The 12,722-nt window shown below is 57.7% G+C and overlaps 2 protein-coding genes across 2 annotated transcripts; both read left to right on the top strand.

Moving 5' to 3' along the window:
- Positions 1 to 2,539: 2,539 nt before the first annotated feature.
- LDBPK_231190 (hypothetical protein, unknown function) lies at positions 2,540 to 2,863 on the top strand (the record flags this gene model as incomplete). The annotated part of the gene is made up of 1 exon (XM_003860968.1): positions 2,540 to 2,863. One exon carries the CDS (start codon positions 2,540 to 2,542, stop codon positions 2,861 to 2,863), a length of 324 nt encoding a protein of 107 aa, XP_003861016.1.
- A 5,822-nt stretch (positions 2,864 to 8,685) lies between these two features.
- Positions 8,686 to 12,018, top strand: LDBPK_231180 (hypothetical protein, conserved; the record flags this gene model as incomplete). Its single annotated transcript, XM_003860967.1, has 1 exon — positions 8,686 to 12,018. The coding sequence occupies one exon, from the start codon at positions 8,686 to 8,688 to the stop codon at positions 12,016 to 12,018; it is 3,333 nt and encodes a 1,110-aa protein (XP_003861015.1).
- Between the last annotated feature and the right edge of the window lie 704 nt (positions 12,019 to 12,722).

Below are 12,722 nucleotides of genomic sequence, written 5' to 3'. Positions count from 1 at the left end.
TCTCTCCGCCTCCGAGTGTGCGGTACGGGCTGGCCTGGGCGCGCCGCGGATGTCGTCGGTGCGTGCGGGGTCATCGCCGAGAGTTTGGCACCTGGGCTGCTGCTACGCAACTGTGGCCAGGCCAGGCCCTGCCTCTGTGTGTGCTGTGATCGCCGGCTCTAGCTTCACGCTCGCTGCCCCTGCGTGGACGGTCTTTGTTTCTTGTTTCTTTTCGATTGCCTCTGCACACGCGCATATCCTCCTCCCTGCACACCCCTCCACCTCTGTTTCCGGGTGTCTCGTGAGAGCCTTGTGATGCCCCGCTCCCGCGTACCGGGGTTCCGTTGGTGATGTGCATCGTGTTCGCTGGTCATTGGCCTCGCTATCTCGATGCTCTCGAGGCGAGCTGTGTTTTCTTCTCTCTACGGTGCTCTCCATTTTTCTCTTTGTGGTGGCGCTCGGGCGGCAGGTGCGGAAATGTGTGCAGTTGTTTCGATGGTGTCGGCGAAGAAGACGCGCGCTGACGTGAGCTACGTGAAAGGGTCAAGGCGAACAAGCAATGAAGGAAAAGGGCGGTGCGGCTGAGAAGCCGCCGCGCATCCCTACGTTCTCAACGCCGCTGCGAACCTCGTTTTGAAAAATGAGAAAATGACACCGAAAAGGGAGGTGGCCGGTTTTCACGATAGCGGAGCAACTCAGAGGGATAGAGGCATGCCGGTAGGCTGAAGATGCTCGAAAGGGGAGTTTTTTGAAGGAGCAGCAACGTTTTTCTTTCGTTCTTTCCAAGTGTGTTGATGTGGGCACTATAGTTACAGACACACATACACATACAGTTACTATGGTCCTACAGCAGCAACCGTTCTCTCACACGCTGACGAGCGAACTGGAGCGGACGAGGAGGCGATGCCTGGATATCTCCCCTCCCGCTTTTTTTCTTTCGTGCATCTTCTTCAGCTTCCCGTTTTTGGTATATTTGTCCGTGTAGCGTGATGGGCTCTCGCACCTTTCTCTTCGTCCTTTCCGTGGCTTATATTTTTGATTTTGTATGCGCTCCCATGTATCTTTTTTTATTATGTTTGTACGCGTCTCCACTCTTTTCTTTCTTCAGTCGTGGTTTTCCAACAGCATATATGTTTTACATCTCGCACACGCGCTTACACGCACGCGAACACGAAACCACCGAAGCATATGTACATACAATACATATGGTGGGCGCACATACCGTATATCATACCTACAACTGTGGTGCTCGTCTACAGATACACACAGCAGACGAAAAAAAAAGGGTGAAAAGGGGGTTCTCTTTTTGGTTTTGTTTTCCCTTTTCCCTCTCTCCTCTACCCCCTCCTTTTTTTACAGCCTTTCCGTTGTTGTGTGCTGTGCACCTCCCACCAATACACCGCCACGCACACATATATGAAAACAGTTACAGAATGGAAGGCACCTGCACGGCTTCATGGAAAGATGGAGAGAGAGAAGCGGAGCGCTGCTGCGCTCCCGTTTGTGCTCGCCCCCTCTCACCCTTGCGCTTTTTTTTTGGGGTTTACGGGGTCTGCATGCCTGCGTAGAGGCTGACCTCGTACCACGCCATCGATGAGGAAGAGACGAGGTTAAAAAAAAAGCAGGCCGGCTATCTTGTAAAAGATCAGCCTCTCTCTCTGTGTCTGTGTGTATGTGTGCTGTGCTGCAGAGGCTCGCATTCCAACTTCCGTGGCAATGAAATCCCTTGATTCGAAAATGTTTATTTTTCAAACAAAAAGAATCTCTCAATCAGGTTTGCCGGCAATCGTATGAAGTTGAAACAACAGCATCAACGAAGCTTTATAAACGACGCAAGGGCATCCTCTAGTACTCTCGGCATCCTCCCTTTCCTTCGCTGTCGGACGGAGGGCGCAGCTGTTTTCTTTTTTTTTCCGCCGAAAGAAAAACGGACACAGTCGCATGGCAGCGGGAGCGCGATCGCGCACATGCTCATGTGCTCCACTGGCGAGCGAGTGTGCACGGATTACTTCACCACAGCGAGGCCCCAGAGATCATTGATGAAGATGTTGTAGTGGGAGTTGCTAGGACGGGGAAGGGAGCATGAAAAACTACTTGGGTAGCTATGCCTCTGAGTTCGGCTCATCTACCTTGTTGCGCGAGTGCGGTGGCGTCTGTCGCCCTCCCCTTATCGCCCGCCGCCTGCACTTGCGTGTTTCTCTCTTTGTCTGTGGATCGCTCGCTCGCTGCTAGTGCGCACTGCCGCCGCTTCCGTTCGTCTTGCACGCCTGCCTCTCACTGCCTCTCTTCCTGCTGGCCATCCCTTTGCTTTTTTTTTTTTGGTTGCTGCACCGCTGAGCGCACATCAACTGGTCCCCTCCTTTCTCGTCAAAGCCGACCGACCCACTCACCCACGAAAAAGCAGACAGCACAAACGTGAGACCACACTCCTCTTCTTTTCACCCTCCCTCGTAACTACTCAGCAAACAAAGTTCGCCGTCTCGCACCCCCGCTCACTTCAAGCGAATAACCGTCCGTGATACACACAAACAATCAGCAGCCGGCACGCATTATCATAATCATGGGCTCTTTCTGCGCTAAGCCTGATGCGGCCCCCAAGGACGATGTGCACGAGGGTGAGAAGAACTACCAGGAGGAGGGCGAGAAGTCTTTCAACGACGCCAACGTAGAGGCGACGTCGAAGCCCCAGCAGTGCGATAAGGACGACGCGGCAAAGGACGTCGAGGCAGCGGACGACGCGGCAAAGGACGTCGAGGCAGCGGACGACGCGGCAAAGTGCGCCGAGGTGGAGGACATGGAGGAGAAGCAGGAAAAGTTTGAGGTGGACCCCAAGAACGAGTCGGATGATATGGAAAGACAGGCGGACGAAAAGCGGGAGGAATGAGGGCAGAAGGTCGAGGAGGAGGGCCAGCATATCACCAACGACGCCGAAAACCACATCAGCTGCAGCGGCTGAGCGGTACACACCTAGTTCTCTTGTGCATTGATCGCTATTCATTCTGATCTGCACTTGCACACTGGAGGTGCAACGATCCTGCGCATGTGTGTATGTGTCGGTACACGCCCCTCTCTCGTACTCGCATCTGTTTTTGCTTTGGGCCCCGCCTCGCACCGCTTGAAACACGCCCCTTCCCCCTCCATACGATCCCACTGCCCATCCGTGCAAATACACGCACACGCACACACAACGTACATAGCTCACATTGTCGTCCTCCACATCATGTCTCTGCTTGTTTTCTGTTGTTTCGAATCGTCGTAGCCCAGTGCTGCCTATATATTTCTTTCTTTCTCGTTTTTTTTTTTTCTTCTCTCCCCCACACCCCAAATTACCACCGTCCCTTCCCCCCTACTCAGCAGCCTCTCTTCCCATGCCTTGTACCTTCTCTCTCGCTTTTTTTCTCGGCACGCACAGACGAACGTCTCTTCCTGTATCTCTTCCTCTCCTTTTTTTGTTTCTTTCGTTGTGTTTACTTCGCTCTGTGCGTGACGGAGGCGTGTTTTGTCTCTCTCTCTGTGCGTGCGCTGGAGGCGGTGGTGGGGGTAGAGGGTAAGAGAGTGGGCGGTAGGTTCCTGGCCTCGTCTTGACCACTATCCGCGAATGCCTTGGCTATCCTCCATACATACATACACCCACTCACAGACACGCACAGTCTCACACTAGAGCGCATGGCACGCGCGCACATGTACATTGCGAGGAAAAAGAAGAAAAGAAGAACAGTGTTAGGGGGAAAGCACGCACGCACACATACACCCAAACAACGACACCTACCTTCCACACACCCCCGACCTCTTCTACAGCCTCCCAAACCTCCTCGTTTCATGTCTTTCACCAAAGATGTATATACATACATACACGCATACTCCCCCTCCCCACCCCTGCATTCGTTGGTAGCATCTCTTCGGATCTGTGCATACACGCCACACGTCTGTGTGGAGGTGGTGACCCTCCGTCACCCCCTCAACAACATGGAAAACACTCTCACGCGCAGGCCATTGATTGTTTCCTTCTCTCTACTTTTCGCCCCTTAGAGCCTCCCCCAAGCCCCACAGGCACGCATACCCCTGCAGACGGACATGAACAGCGGCAAGCTTCCGCGGACGTCGTGCATGTGTGCTTACTGCTGTGCGTTTGCGATCCACCCGCCCCCACACCACATCCTCCCATCCACTCATCCACTTGCTGTATCTTCTCTCTTCCTCTCTGCAACGCGCTTTATATGTGACACCTGCCCATGATATCCGGAGTAGCGCTACATCACGCGCATTAGCGAGTCGATAGAGAATGGTTGTGCGCATATGTGTGTATGCGTACACATATATATGTACATACGTGTCTTTACGCTTGTGGCTTGTTCAGGGATTCCGGGCTTTTCTCTCCAACGCACTGTGGCGCGATACCTGCGCTGGCTTCCGTCGAAGGATGGTAGGGATGCTGGTGGGCGGTGGCGATGGTGGTGGGCGGCCTGCGTTTTTGTACGCTTCATGTAGCTCTTCTCTTGCGTTCCCCCTTTTGTTTATTTATTCTTTGTGTACGGGTGTATGGGAGGGAAATTTATTACTGTTAAATTTTTTTTCTTTCATTATTATTATTGTATTGTTGTTCGCTTAGAGGGTGATGTTCTCCATGTGTCCTTGTGTGCCTCTTTCTCTGCGTTGGACCCTCTGTGGACGTGTAGCCTCCACTCTCACCCGACACCAATGTGAGGCGCCCTTCTCTCCGTTGTTGGGTGTGCGTGCTTTTACGACTCGTTTCCCTTTTTTATTACTGTTATTTTTCGTGCGGCTCTTTATCGGGGTCGCTCTTGTGATTGGTTCTCCCTTAGCGTCGCCGTCGCTACTTTGATTTCTGTTTTCAGGGAATTCATCCACGTCTTTGTTTTCTTTTCCGAACTCGCGTCCTTCTCGCCTTTACACACCCGAAACCTCCTCCCCTCTTTGTTTGAGTGGGACGTCTCTCGCCTGACCCCGGCCCCTGGCTTCCCAGCGGAAGTGCGGACACGTCCGCCTTTCTCCCACGCGCGCAAGAGCCTTCCTCTCTGCAATCGTCTTTGTGTTCGTCATACTCCCCATGTCTTCCCTGATGGCGGAGGCCACCTCAGCGTGGTGTCGCAGGGTCCAGTGCCCCCACTCTGTGTGGGGAAGCCACGCAGCCCCCACCTAACCCCTGCCAATGCCGAACCACCTCTGGTGGTGGCAGGGGCAAGCACCTACGAGCTGGGGGGGTCAGAGCGCTTCATCGCCACGGATATCGGCGGTCGGGTCCTGGACGGCGGTGCGTCAGAGCGGGCTGCGACAGCGCACGCGTCCGTGCCACCCATGTGATGGACAGCGTGTCAGCGTGACTCGAGCTATCCCACGCCGGGCCGTCGCACTGCCTGCTGCTGGGGAGCCTGCGCCATCGCGAGGGATGCACCAGGGGTGGCAACCGGCACGATGGGAGCGACTGTGAGGCGACCTGGGAGGCGGGTGGGCGGGGTATGAGGCAGCGGCCGTGCTCGCAGATGACTGAGCCGGCGCACTGCCGTAGCGCGTGTGTACCGCTACTTCGCACCACGCGGGATGGGCCTGTGGCAGGGCGGGCCGAGTGGATTGGAGCTCATGATGTACGACACTGGACGGACACGTGGAGGAAAAGAAAAAGCTCACCACGTCTGCGCTTACACACTTTTTTCAACCACTCAGTTGACATACACTAGCTTTCTGCGCGCATGATTGGTCGACGCGTGCCTTTGCCATGAGAGGTCTGAAGAATGACATGCTTGTATGCACTTCCGGAGGTGTTCGCGGGCAAAAAAAAAGAAAACCGGAAGACTCAGGTCAGAGGAGGGAGCAGACGGAACATGATGTCTAGCGGAAGTGAACGACATGCAAGACAAGAGAAATAAGCCACCTTTGAGCCTTAGCATACGGAGAACAACAAAATCAGAAATCGAAACAACAAAATGTGTGCCGAGAAGCTTACGGGCAATGCTTCATAATAGGAGGAAGCGTCCTGGCTGCGTAAACGAGCGTGAAAAAAAGGGGTGATGGGGGTAGAGGGGAGGCGGCCAAGGCAGAGCTGCAGGCGGTGGTGGAGAGCAAGAACTTCCTGCGGAGGGGGCGGACACGAGAGACACGGTGTGCTGTTGTCGAGGATGTCGAAACACGGCCGGCTCTCTCTGTGTGCGTGTGCGCGTAGGTGCATAGCACCTGCACGCCCCTCTATTTATCTCTCTGGACCGCCTCCCCTTTTCCCTCCCGCACATCTCCCTCCCGCACAAATCCCTTTCTTGCTCAAAGATGGCGATTGAGGTGGCGGCCTCCCCGCCTCGCGCCATCTGCTGCGGCTGCAGCCTAGGTACTGCGTGCCACCTCCCTCCTACCCTTTGCACAGTTGGTTGCATGCACAGCTTCCCCATCGCACCCGCCTTCGAGCGCTCCTCAACTCTCCACCACCACCGCCTCCTCGCTATTTCTGCCTGCCACCTACATGGATACAATACCTGCTTTCTCTCCCTCTTCGCGCCCTATCGTGGGTTGGTGTCCTCTCTGCCACCCCGCCCCCGCTGTGCACCGACGCAACACACAGAAGATCACACGTAGCATAGGAGTCGGAGCTCCCTCTATTCCTTTTTCTCTGTGTTTCTTTGGTTGCCGTATTCTGCCCCCTCCGCTCACCCTCCTTTCCCCCTCCCCCTCCTCCAACCTTCCTTTCTCCGTCATCCCCTTGCCTTGTCTGTGGCTCTCTGTGTGGACGCGGAATCTGCTGTGGCGCTTCGCCTCCTTCCCGGCCGGTTCTGCGATCGATCGCGTGCTCTCTCGCTCTCTCGCCTCCCCTATTGCCTGCGCCGAGTGGGTGCGCTAGCCGCTGCTAGTCTACCTGAAAGCGACTTCTCCGCTCGTTACGGCGCAGACACTCTTGCCCTTGTTCAGTCCATTTTCGCCAAAGACGGTGCACCGGCCACGTGGAAGCGACGCCTTTCTTTCGCCTTGCTCGCCTCACCCTTCCGTTTCATCGGCGTCGTCGCCATCGTTTCGCACACGTGCGACCTGCCTCTAGCAACACCACATTCCGCGCGCTTACACACATACACCAGCATAGAACGGTGACCGAAGGAGACGCTGTGACCGCTATCAGTAGCGAAGCCCCGCGTCCCGCACCGGTGAGAGCAGCGCAACAAAGACGATAAGGCGCCGAAAGCACCACCAAGGCACGCGCGCAATCGAAGCCTGCGAAAGAGGGAGGCAGCGAGAAAAGCACACACACACACACACACACACGAAAAGGGTAAGGCGGTTCCACAGTTGCTGCGCGCTTTCTGCGCCCTATCCGAGGCCCGCGGTAGCGCGTTCTGCCTCCTTCCCCAACGTTAACTGTCGCTGTCCGATCGCTCCACACGAAAGCGGCCGACTGGCCCCTCCCTTTACCACCACCTCATCGCCCTCTTCTCGTTTCGGGTTGCGCCTGCTGTCGGCGGACCGTGCCACGCACCAGCAGCGGCGGCAAGAACAAGAGGAGGAGGCCGAGAGGGCAAAGCGGCAGATCCTTCTTTACCAAGCCGCGTGCGCGCTTCCGCATTAGTGACGCAGCGCAATACATCCACCAACCTCTACGTGACGCTGACGAGCAGCGAAGCTACGCGAGCGGAAAGTAACACGTGCACAGTTCCATCAGCGTGAGCCCCTCCCCCCTCCCTTCTGCTCCCCTCTCTCCGCCTTCGTGCGTGTGCTTGTGCTTGTGCCCCTGCGAAACGGATTCGTCAAAAAGAGGCGGAGTTGCTGTCTCTTCTTCTCCCCTTCCTTTTTCCTTTGCTCTCACAAGACGTTTTCCTTCCTTCCTTGTGAGCGTGTAACCACTAATAATTAAGAAGAAAGGGGCGATACACGCATAAGGTACGCGTTCACCACGCAAGAGACGAAGAAAAGTCGAAATCACAGCCGAAGAAGACACTAATCTCTTGCTGCACTGCCGTGTGAAGACTTCCACCCCCTGCCTGCATCTAGATCTTTCTCTCACTCTCTCTGTGCGTTCGTTTCATGTGCTGCGCTTGACTTCTCGTGCATCTGTGCTCGCGTGGCTCTCTCTTTCGCTGTGGGCGTGTGTCTGCCTCTGGGCGAAGCGGTGACTGGTATCCGTGCAGATCTGCTTGTTTATCTTGCACACCCACGCACCCACGCAGAATCTCTCTCTCTCTGTTGTGTGTTGAAGCGTTTCTTTCTCCTGCCTTGTCCCTTCTTTGTTTTACTCTTGCTGGTTTCAGGCGTTTTGCGTTTCTTGTTTCCTTTTTTCTTGTGTGTTTCGGTGTATGAGCGTGTGTGGGTGTGCCCGTGTACGCTCGTCTTCTCGGTTTGGCTTTCGCGCGCGTACGCCCTCACCTTCCCCCTCTTTCACTGCTCGGCTCCTTTCCTCCGTTTTTCGCTCTCCCTGTTGCCACTTCCATCCGCCGCACCGCACAGCCCCCCCCCCCCACTCCCTCCCCTGTCTCGCTTGCCTGACGCGTGCGTCGGCGTCGGTGCCTGTCGCGCCTTGTATCTGTGTGCCTGTGTGGTCTTTTCCGATCTGAGAAACGGGGTGAGTGGCGAAGTCTCGCCAGTGCGTATCTTTTTTTGTTTGTTTACCTTGGTGAAGGGGAGGAGACGAAAAGAGGAGGCCGCCATCGACGTCGACCACACGTGAGTGGTTGACCTGTACCGTCTTCTCCGTCTACTGTACACATCGTTGTCGTCATGAGCATGGTTGCCCCTCCGTCTACCTTCGCCGAGGCGGGGATACCGCTGCACACGAAGCTGCTCAGCGCTGTAGAGGCTGATGGGCAGGTCATCACACCGACACCGCTGCTCATTCGGGTTCTGCGGCGGACAGCGCTCGACTTTGCCGACGTTATCGTAGATGGGCGCTGCGCCACGGGCACTCGCCAGGTGGGCAGTGCCGCTGCCGTTTGGGTCCACAACACAAATATTAGAACCAAAGCCTCGCAAGCAGCCGCAGGATCCTCTTCGAAATCGCCGCAGCAGCCAGCAGGCGACAACAGGGCTTCATCTCCGGGCACGCGAGGCACGAGCAGCGACAAGGCGGTGCCCCTCTACCGTACCGAGGCGGCGCTCAGTGAGTGCCGCTCACTTCTTGTCCTGTACACGCTGCACTGCCTCCTGAGTGCCACTCAGGAGGCGAGCACGGACGGTGGCAGCAGCAGCAGCGACAGCAGTGCCCATGTTCGCGCGGATGCGGATGGGCGCGTTCAGCAGTTGCCACTCGCCGCGCGTAACTGGGCACCGGAGGTGTCGATCATTGTTGCCGAGACGGAGGCGAGTGCGGTGGAGCTGCACCGAATGTGCAAGTCTCTCGGTGAGGCCTGCGGGCTGCGTTTGAATGCTGTGCTACAGGTCGGCGACAAGCCCCCCGCATCCCTCGTGTTGTCGCCCGCTACGCCGACAACGGAGAAGGGCACGGCAAATCCAGAGGTCAGCGGTGCGCCGGCTGCTGCCAGCGACGCCAGCAAGGATGAAGAGAGCGGCGTCACCAGCGGCGTCACCAGCGGCACCGCCAAGAAAACGACCTCAGCGGGTGAGCGGCCGCACCTGGTCTCCATCATCGTCACAACTGCACAAGGGTTTCTGAGGTGGAACTTGAGTGCGCTACTGAGTGCTGGCGTGGATGTCGCTGTTGCCGGCAGCGGCACAGCCTCGGCGGCTGCCGAATCGGCAAGCGATGCAGCCAGCACTGGTGCTGCAGCGGCCGCTGAGCCCTCGCCGAGCCCTGAAATGCGGCGGGTGCACCCCCACATTGCATCGATCGTGGTGGAGGAGATGGGAGGGGCCAGTGTCACCTCTCCGATAGGGGTCGACAAGGCGGTGCAGCAGTGGCGCGAGGTGCACCACACTCTGTACGCGGCGGCACTGCGGCAGAACCCGCGCTACGTGCCAGCGGCGCACCTGCACCCCCACTACATGTGGGTCTGCCGTGGACCCGTTTCTCACCTGCCTGCAACGCTGCGGCAGTGCTTCAGCCGGCGCAGCCGTCGGTACTACCAAATCCAGCCCTCCACGTACATCAGCCCCTTGGCCGTTGCCCTTATGCCGCACCCGCATGAGGGGCTTAGCTCACCAGCTGAGTCTCTGGGGATACGCCTCGTGCTGTCGCAGAGCCAGGCTGACAAGGAGGCGCAGCTGCGCCGCATCGTGACGGACCGCAGCGGTCTCTTTCACCGTGTGCTGCTGCTCACGCACAACAAGGAGGTTGCCCAGCTCAGCGCGTTGATCGCGAGCTGGGGTGTGTCGAAGGAAGCGCCAACCGCGTCAACGGTGTCGGCGTCGTCCTCGAACAGCGTTGTATTTAGCCGGCGCATGGACAGCCTAGGCGCTCAGCAGCAGTGCCACGCGGCGTACCTGCAGAGCTGTGAGGCGGCAGAGCGGGTCTTGCCAGCCGCGGCGGCGGCGTCGTCGTTGCCGTACTCCTCCCCTGTCGTCGTCACCCTCGTTGCGTGGGACGCGCTGACTTCGCTCGACATAATGGATGTGGACGTTATTATCCAGTACTACCCACCTCAGAAGTCGTTGACGGACCAGGAGTGGGCGGAGTTCATCCAGGTTCTGCACACCACCGTCGACGGGGAACGCGAGATCGAACTGTCCCTGCGGCAAAACCGCCACATCAAGGAGGACAGCATTCAGGAGAAGCTGCAACAGCTGCGGGAGGGCACGACCACGGGAGCAGCGAAGTCAGCGGAGGGATCTGAGCAGCCGCAGCGTCCGCTGCCGGTGCTCGTGACACTGATGTTGGCAGCGGACTTTACTCTCTCTGCTTACTTTCTTCACCAGTACATGTACAGCGGCGCCACCGGCACCCTGACCCGCGCTGCCACAGCTACGTCGCTCACGTCGACCGGACCGGCTCCTGGCCGCCCGGGGGTGCAGGAGCCGGTGGAGTACCCGATGCCGGTGCTCGACATTTCTCCTAAGCATCCATACTTCATTCCGCTAGTGTGCGGGCACACGGGTGACGTCGAGTGGCCAGCGACGGCACCCGGCTCACCACCGAAGCCGCGCACCGCGACAGCTGGCGTCGACGGCGCCGAGGAAAGCCTGTTGCTAACACTCACGTCGGGCGAGGCGATTACAGTGAAGAAAGTTCTGGTGGCGAAGCTGCAGAAGGAGCAACGGCGGCTTGAAGGCTTCACAAGCTTATCGGGCACGGCCGCGGCGGCCAATAACGTGGGCTTCTCTGGAAACTCTTCTGTCGGTGTCGCCCCGTCACCGGTACAGCTCTTGGCGCAGGGCAACATTGCCATGACTGCCAACGCTGCGAGTGGAGGGAGCGCCAACCTCAGCTCCAGCGGCAGCGGTGGCGCCGAGCGTAATTCCTTCGCAAAGATAGTGAAAAATTCTGGCGTCGCAACGGCAACCTACGCAGCCAACGCCGCAGCTGGAGTTGCGAGCCCTGCCGCTGCGACTGCTACGACCATCGGCGCCAGCGGCGTGCGAGCTAATAGCCGCGGAAACGCCGGCGCAGGCACTGGCGCGGCGGACGGTGGTAGCGGCAACAACAGCAGCCAGCGCCAGCATCAGCAGCGTGGAGGAGGAAGTGGTAAGGAGCCCACTTCATCCGCCCAAAATAGCGGTGGTGGTGGCAGCAACAGCAGCAACAGGTGCGCACGCTCCTCGGCAGCGCAGAACAGCAACACCGGCGGCCGCGGCGGTAGCAATGGGAAGGACAGCGCCAAAGCAAACAGCAACGGCAGCCTGAGCAGCACCAGCGTTGCTGGTGGCGCTGCCTTCAACACCACCAACGCCGCCGCTGCTGCTGCTCAGGCTGCCGCAGCAGCATCTGGCGGTGCGATCGCGCCTGGCAGCAAAAAAGAGAACGAGACGGGCAACACAACAACGCGAAGTCCGTTGGCAAGCAAGTCCGGTGCCTCGTACCCTAATGTGGCTTACGCCGGGGCGAAAGATGCGGGCAGCGGCAGTGGCGGTGACGGGAAGGGCACCTCCAACAAGCGCCGTTCCCGCAACACGCGAGGAAAGAAGCAGCAGCAGCAACAGCCATCTCCACCATCGAGTTGAGCGGCGTGTGTGTGTGTTTGGGGGGGGGGGCGACAGCAGCTTTTTTGTTTTATTTCTCGCTCTACGATGTCTTCTCCCTCTCTCCACGTTTTTGCTCCCCCCCTACCATCCCCCTCTTTCCTTCCCCAAGTTTTTCCTCTTGGCCATGAAGGGTGGCAGCGCGAGAAGAGTTGTAGGAAAGTCGTGAGTCCCTGCCTGCCTGCCTTGCCTGCGCCTGTGTGTAAGCGTGCACGGGCTTCAACAGTATGGCGCTCTTCCGTCTCACGTATGCGTCTCTGTGTATGTATGTGCGTGTGCGCTTCTTTACTCCGCTTCTTCGTGTTAACTGCGAAAAGCGTCTCCTGATGCACCCTTGCCCTTCTCTCTCTTGTTCTCTCTTTTTTTTTGACCGCTCCATCGTCTTCTCGTCCTTTCACCTTAGCGATGGCGTCGTCATACTCCACCACCCCTTCCCCATGCATCCACGCGAAGCACGTAAGCACTTCGTGGGAGGGGCGACCGCGGAAGTGTGCGCGCGTGCGTCCGTGTGTGTGTCTTTGGACGCCGCACCTTTTTTGCGTCTTTGCAGGACAACTCCGCTTTTACTTGTCTTTCTTGTTTTCCTCACTCCTGTTCGTCCCGCTCCTTTTTGGCTGTTTGCACTCTGGCGGGCTTCCTCCTTCTTTGGTGACTCTGTTCTGCATGGTTCGAAAAAAAAAAAGAAA

This window comes from Leishmania donovani, chromosome 23, assembly GCF_000227135.1.
Source record: "Leishmania donovani BPK282A1 complete genome, chromosome 23".
NCBI lineage: Eukaryota > Euglenozoa > Kinetoplastea > Trypanosomatida > Trypanosomatidae > Leishmania > Leishmania donovani.
The sequence above is the reverse complement of the archived record's forward strand: the minus strand, read 5'-3'. Positions and strand labels throughout refer to the sequence as shown.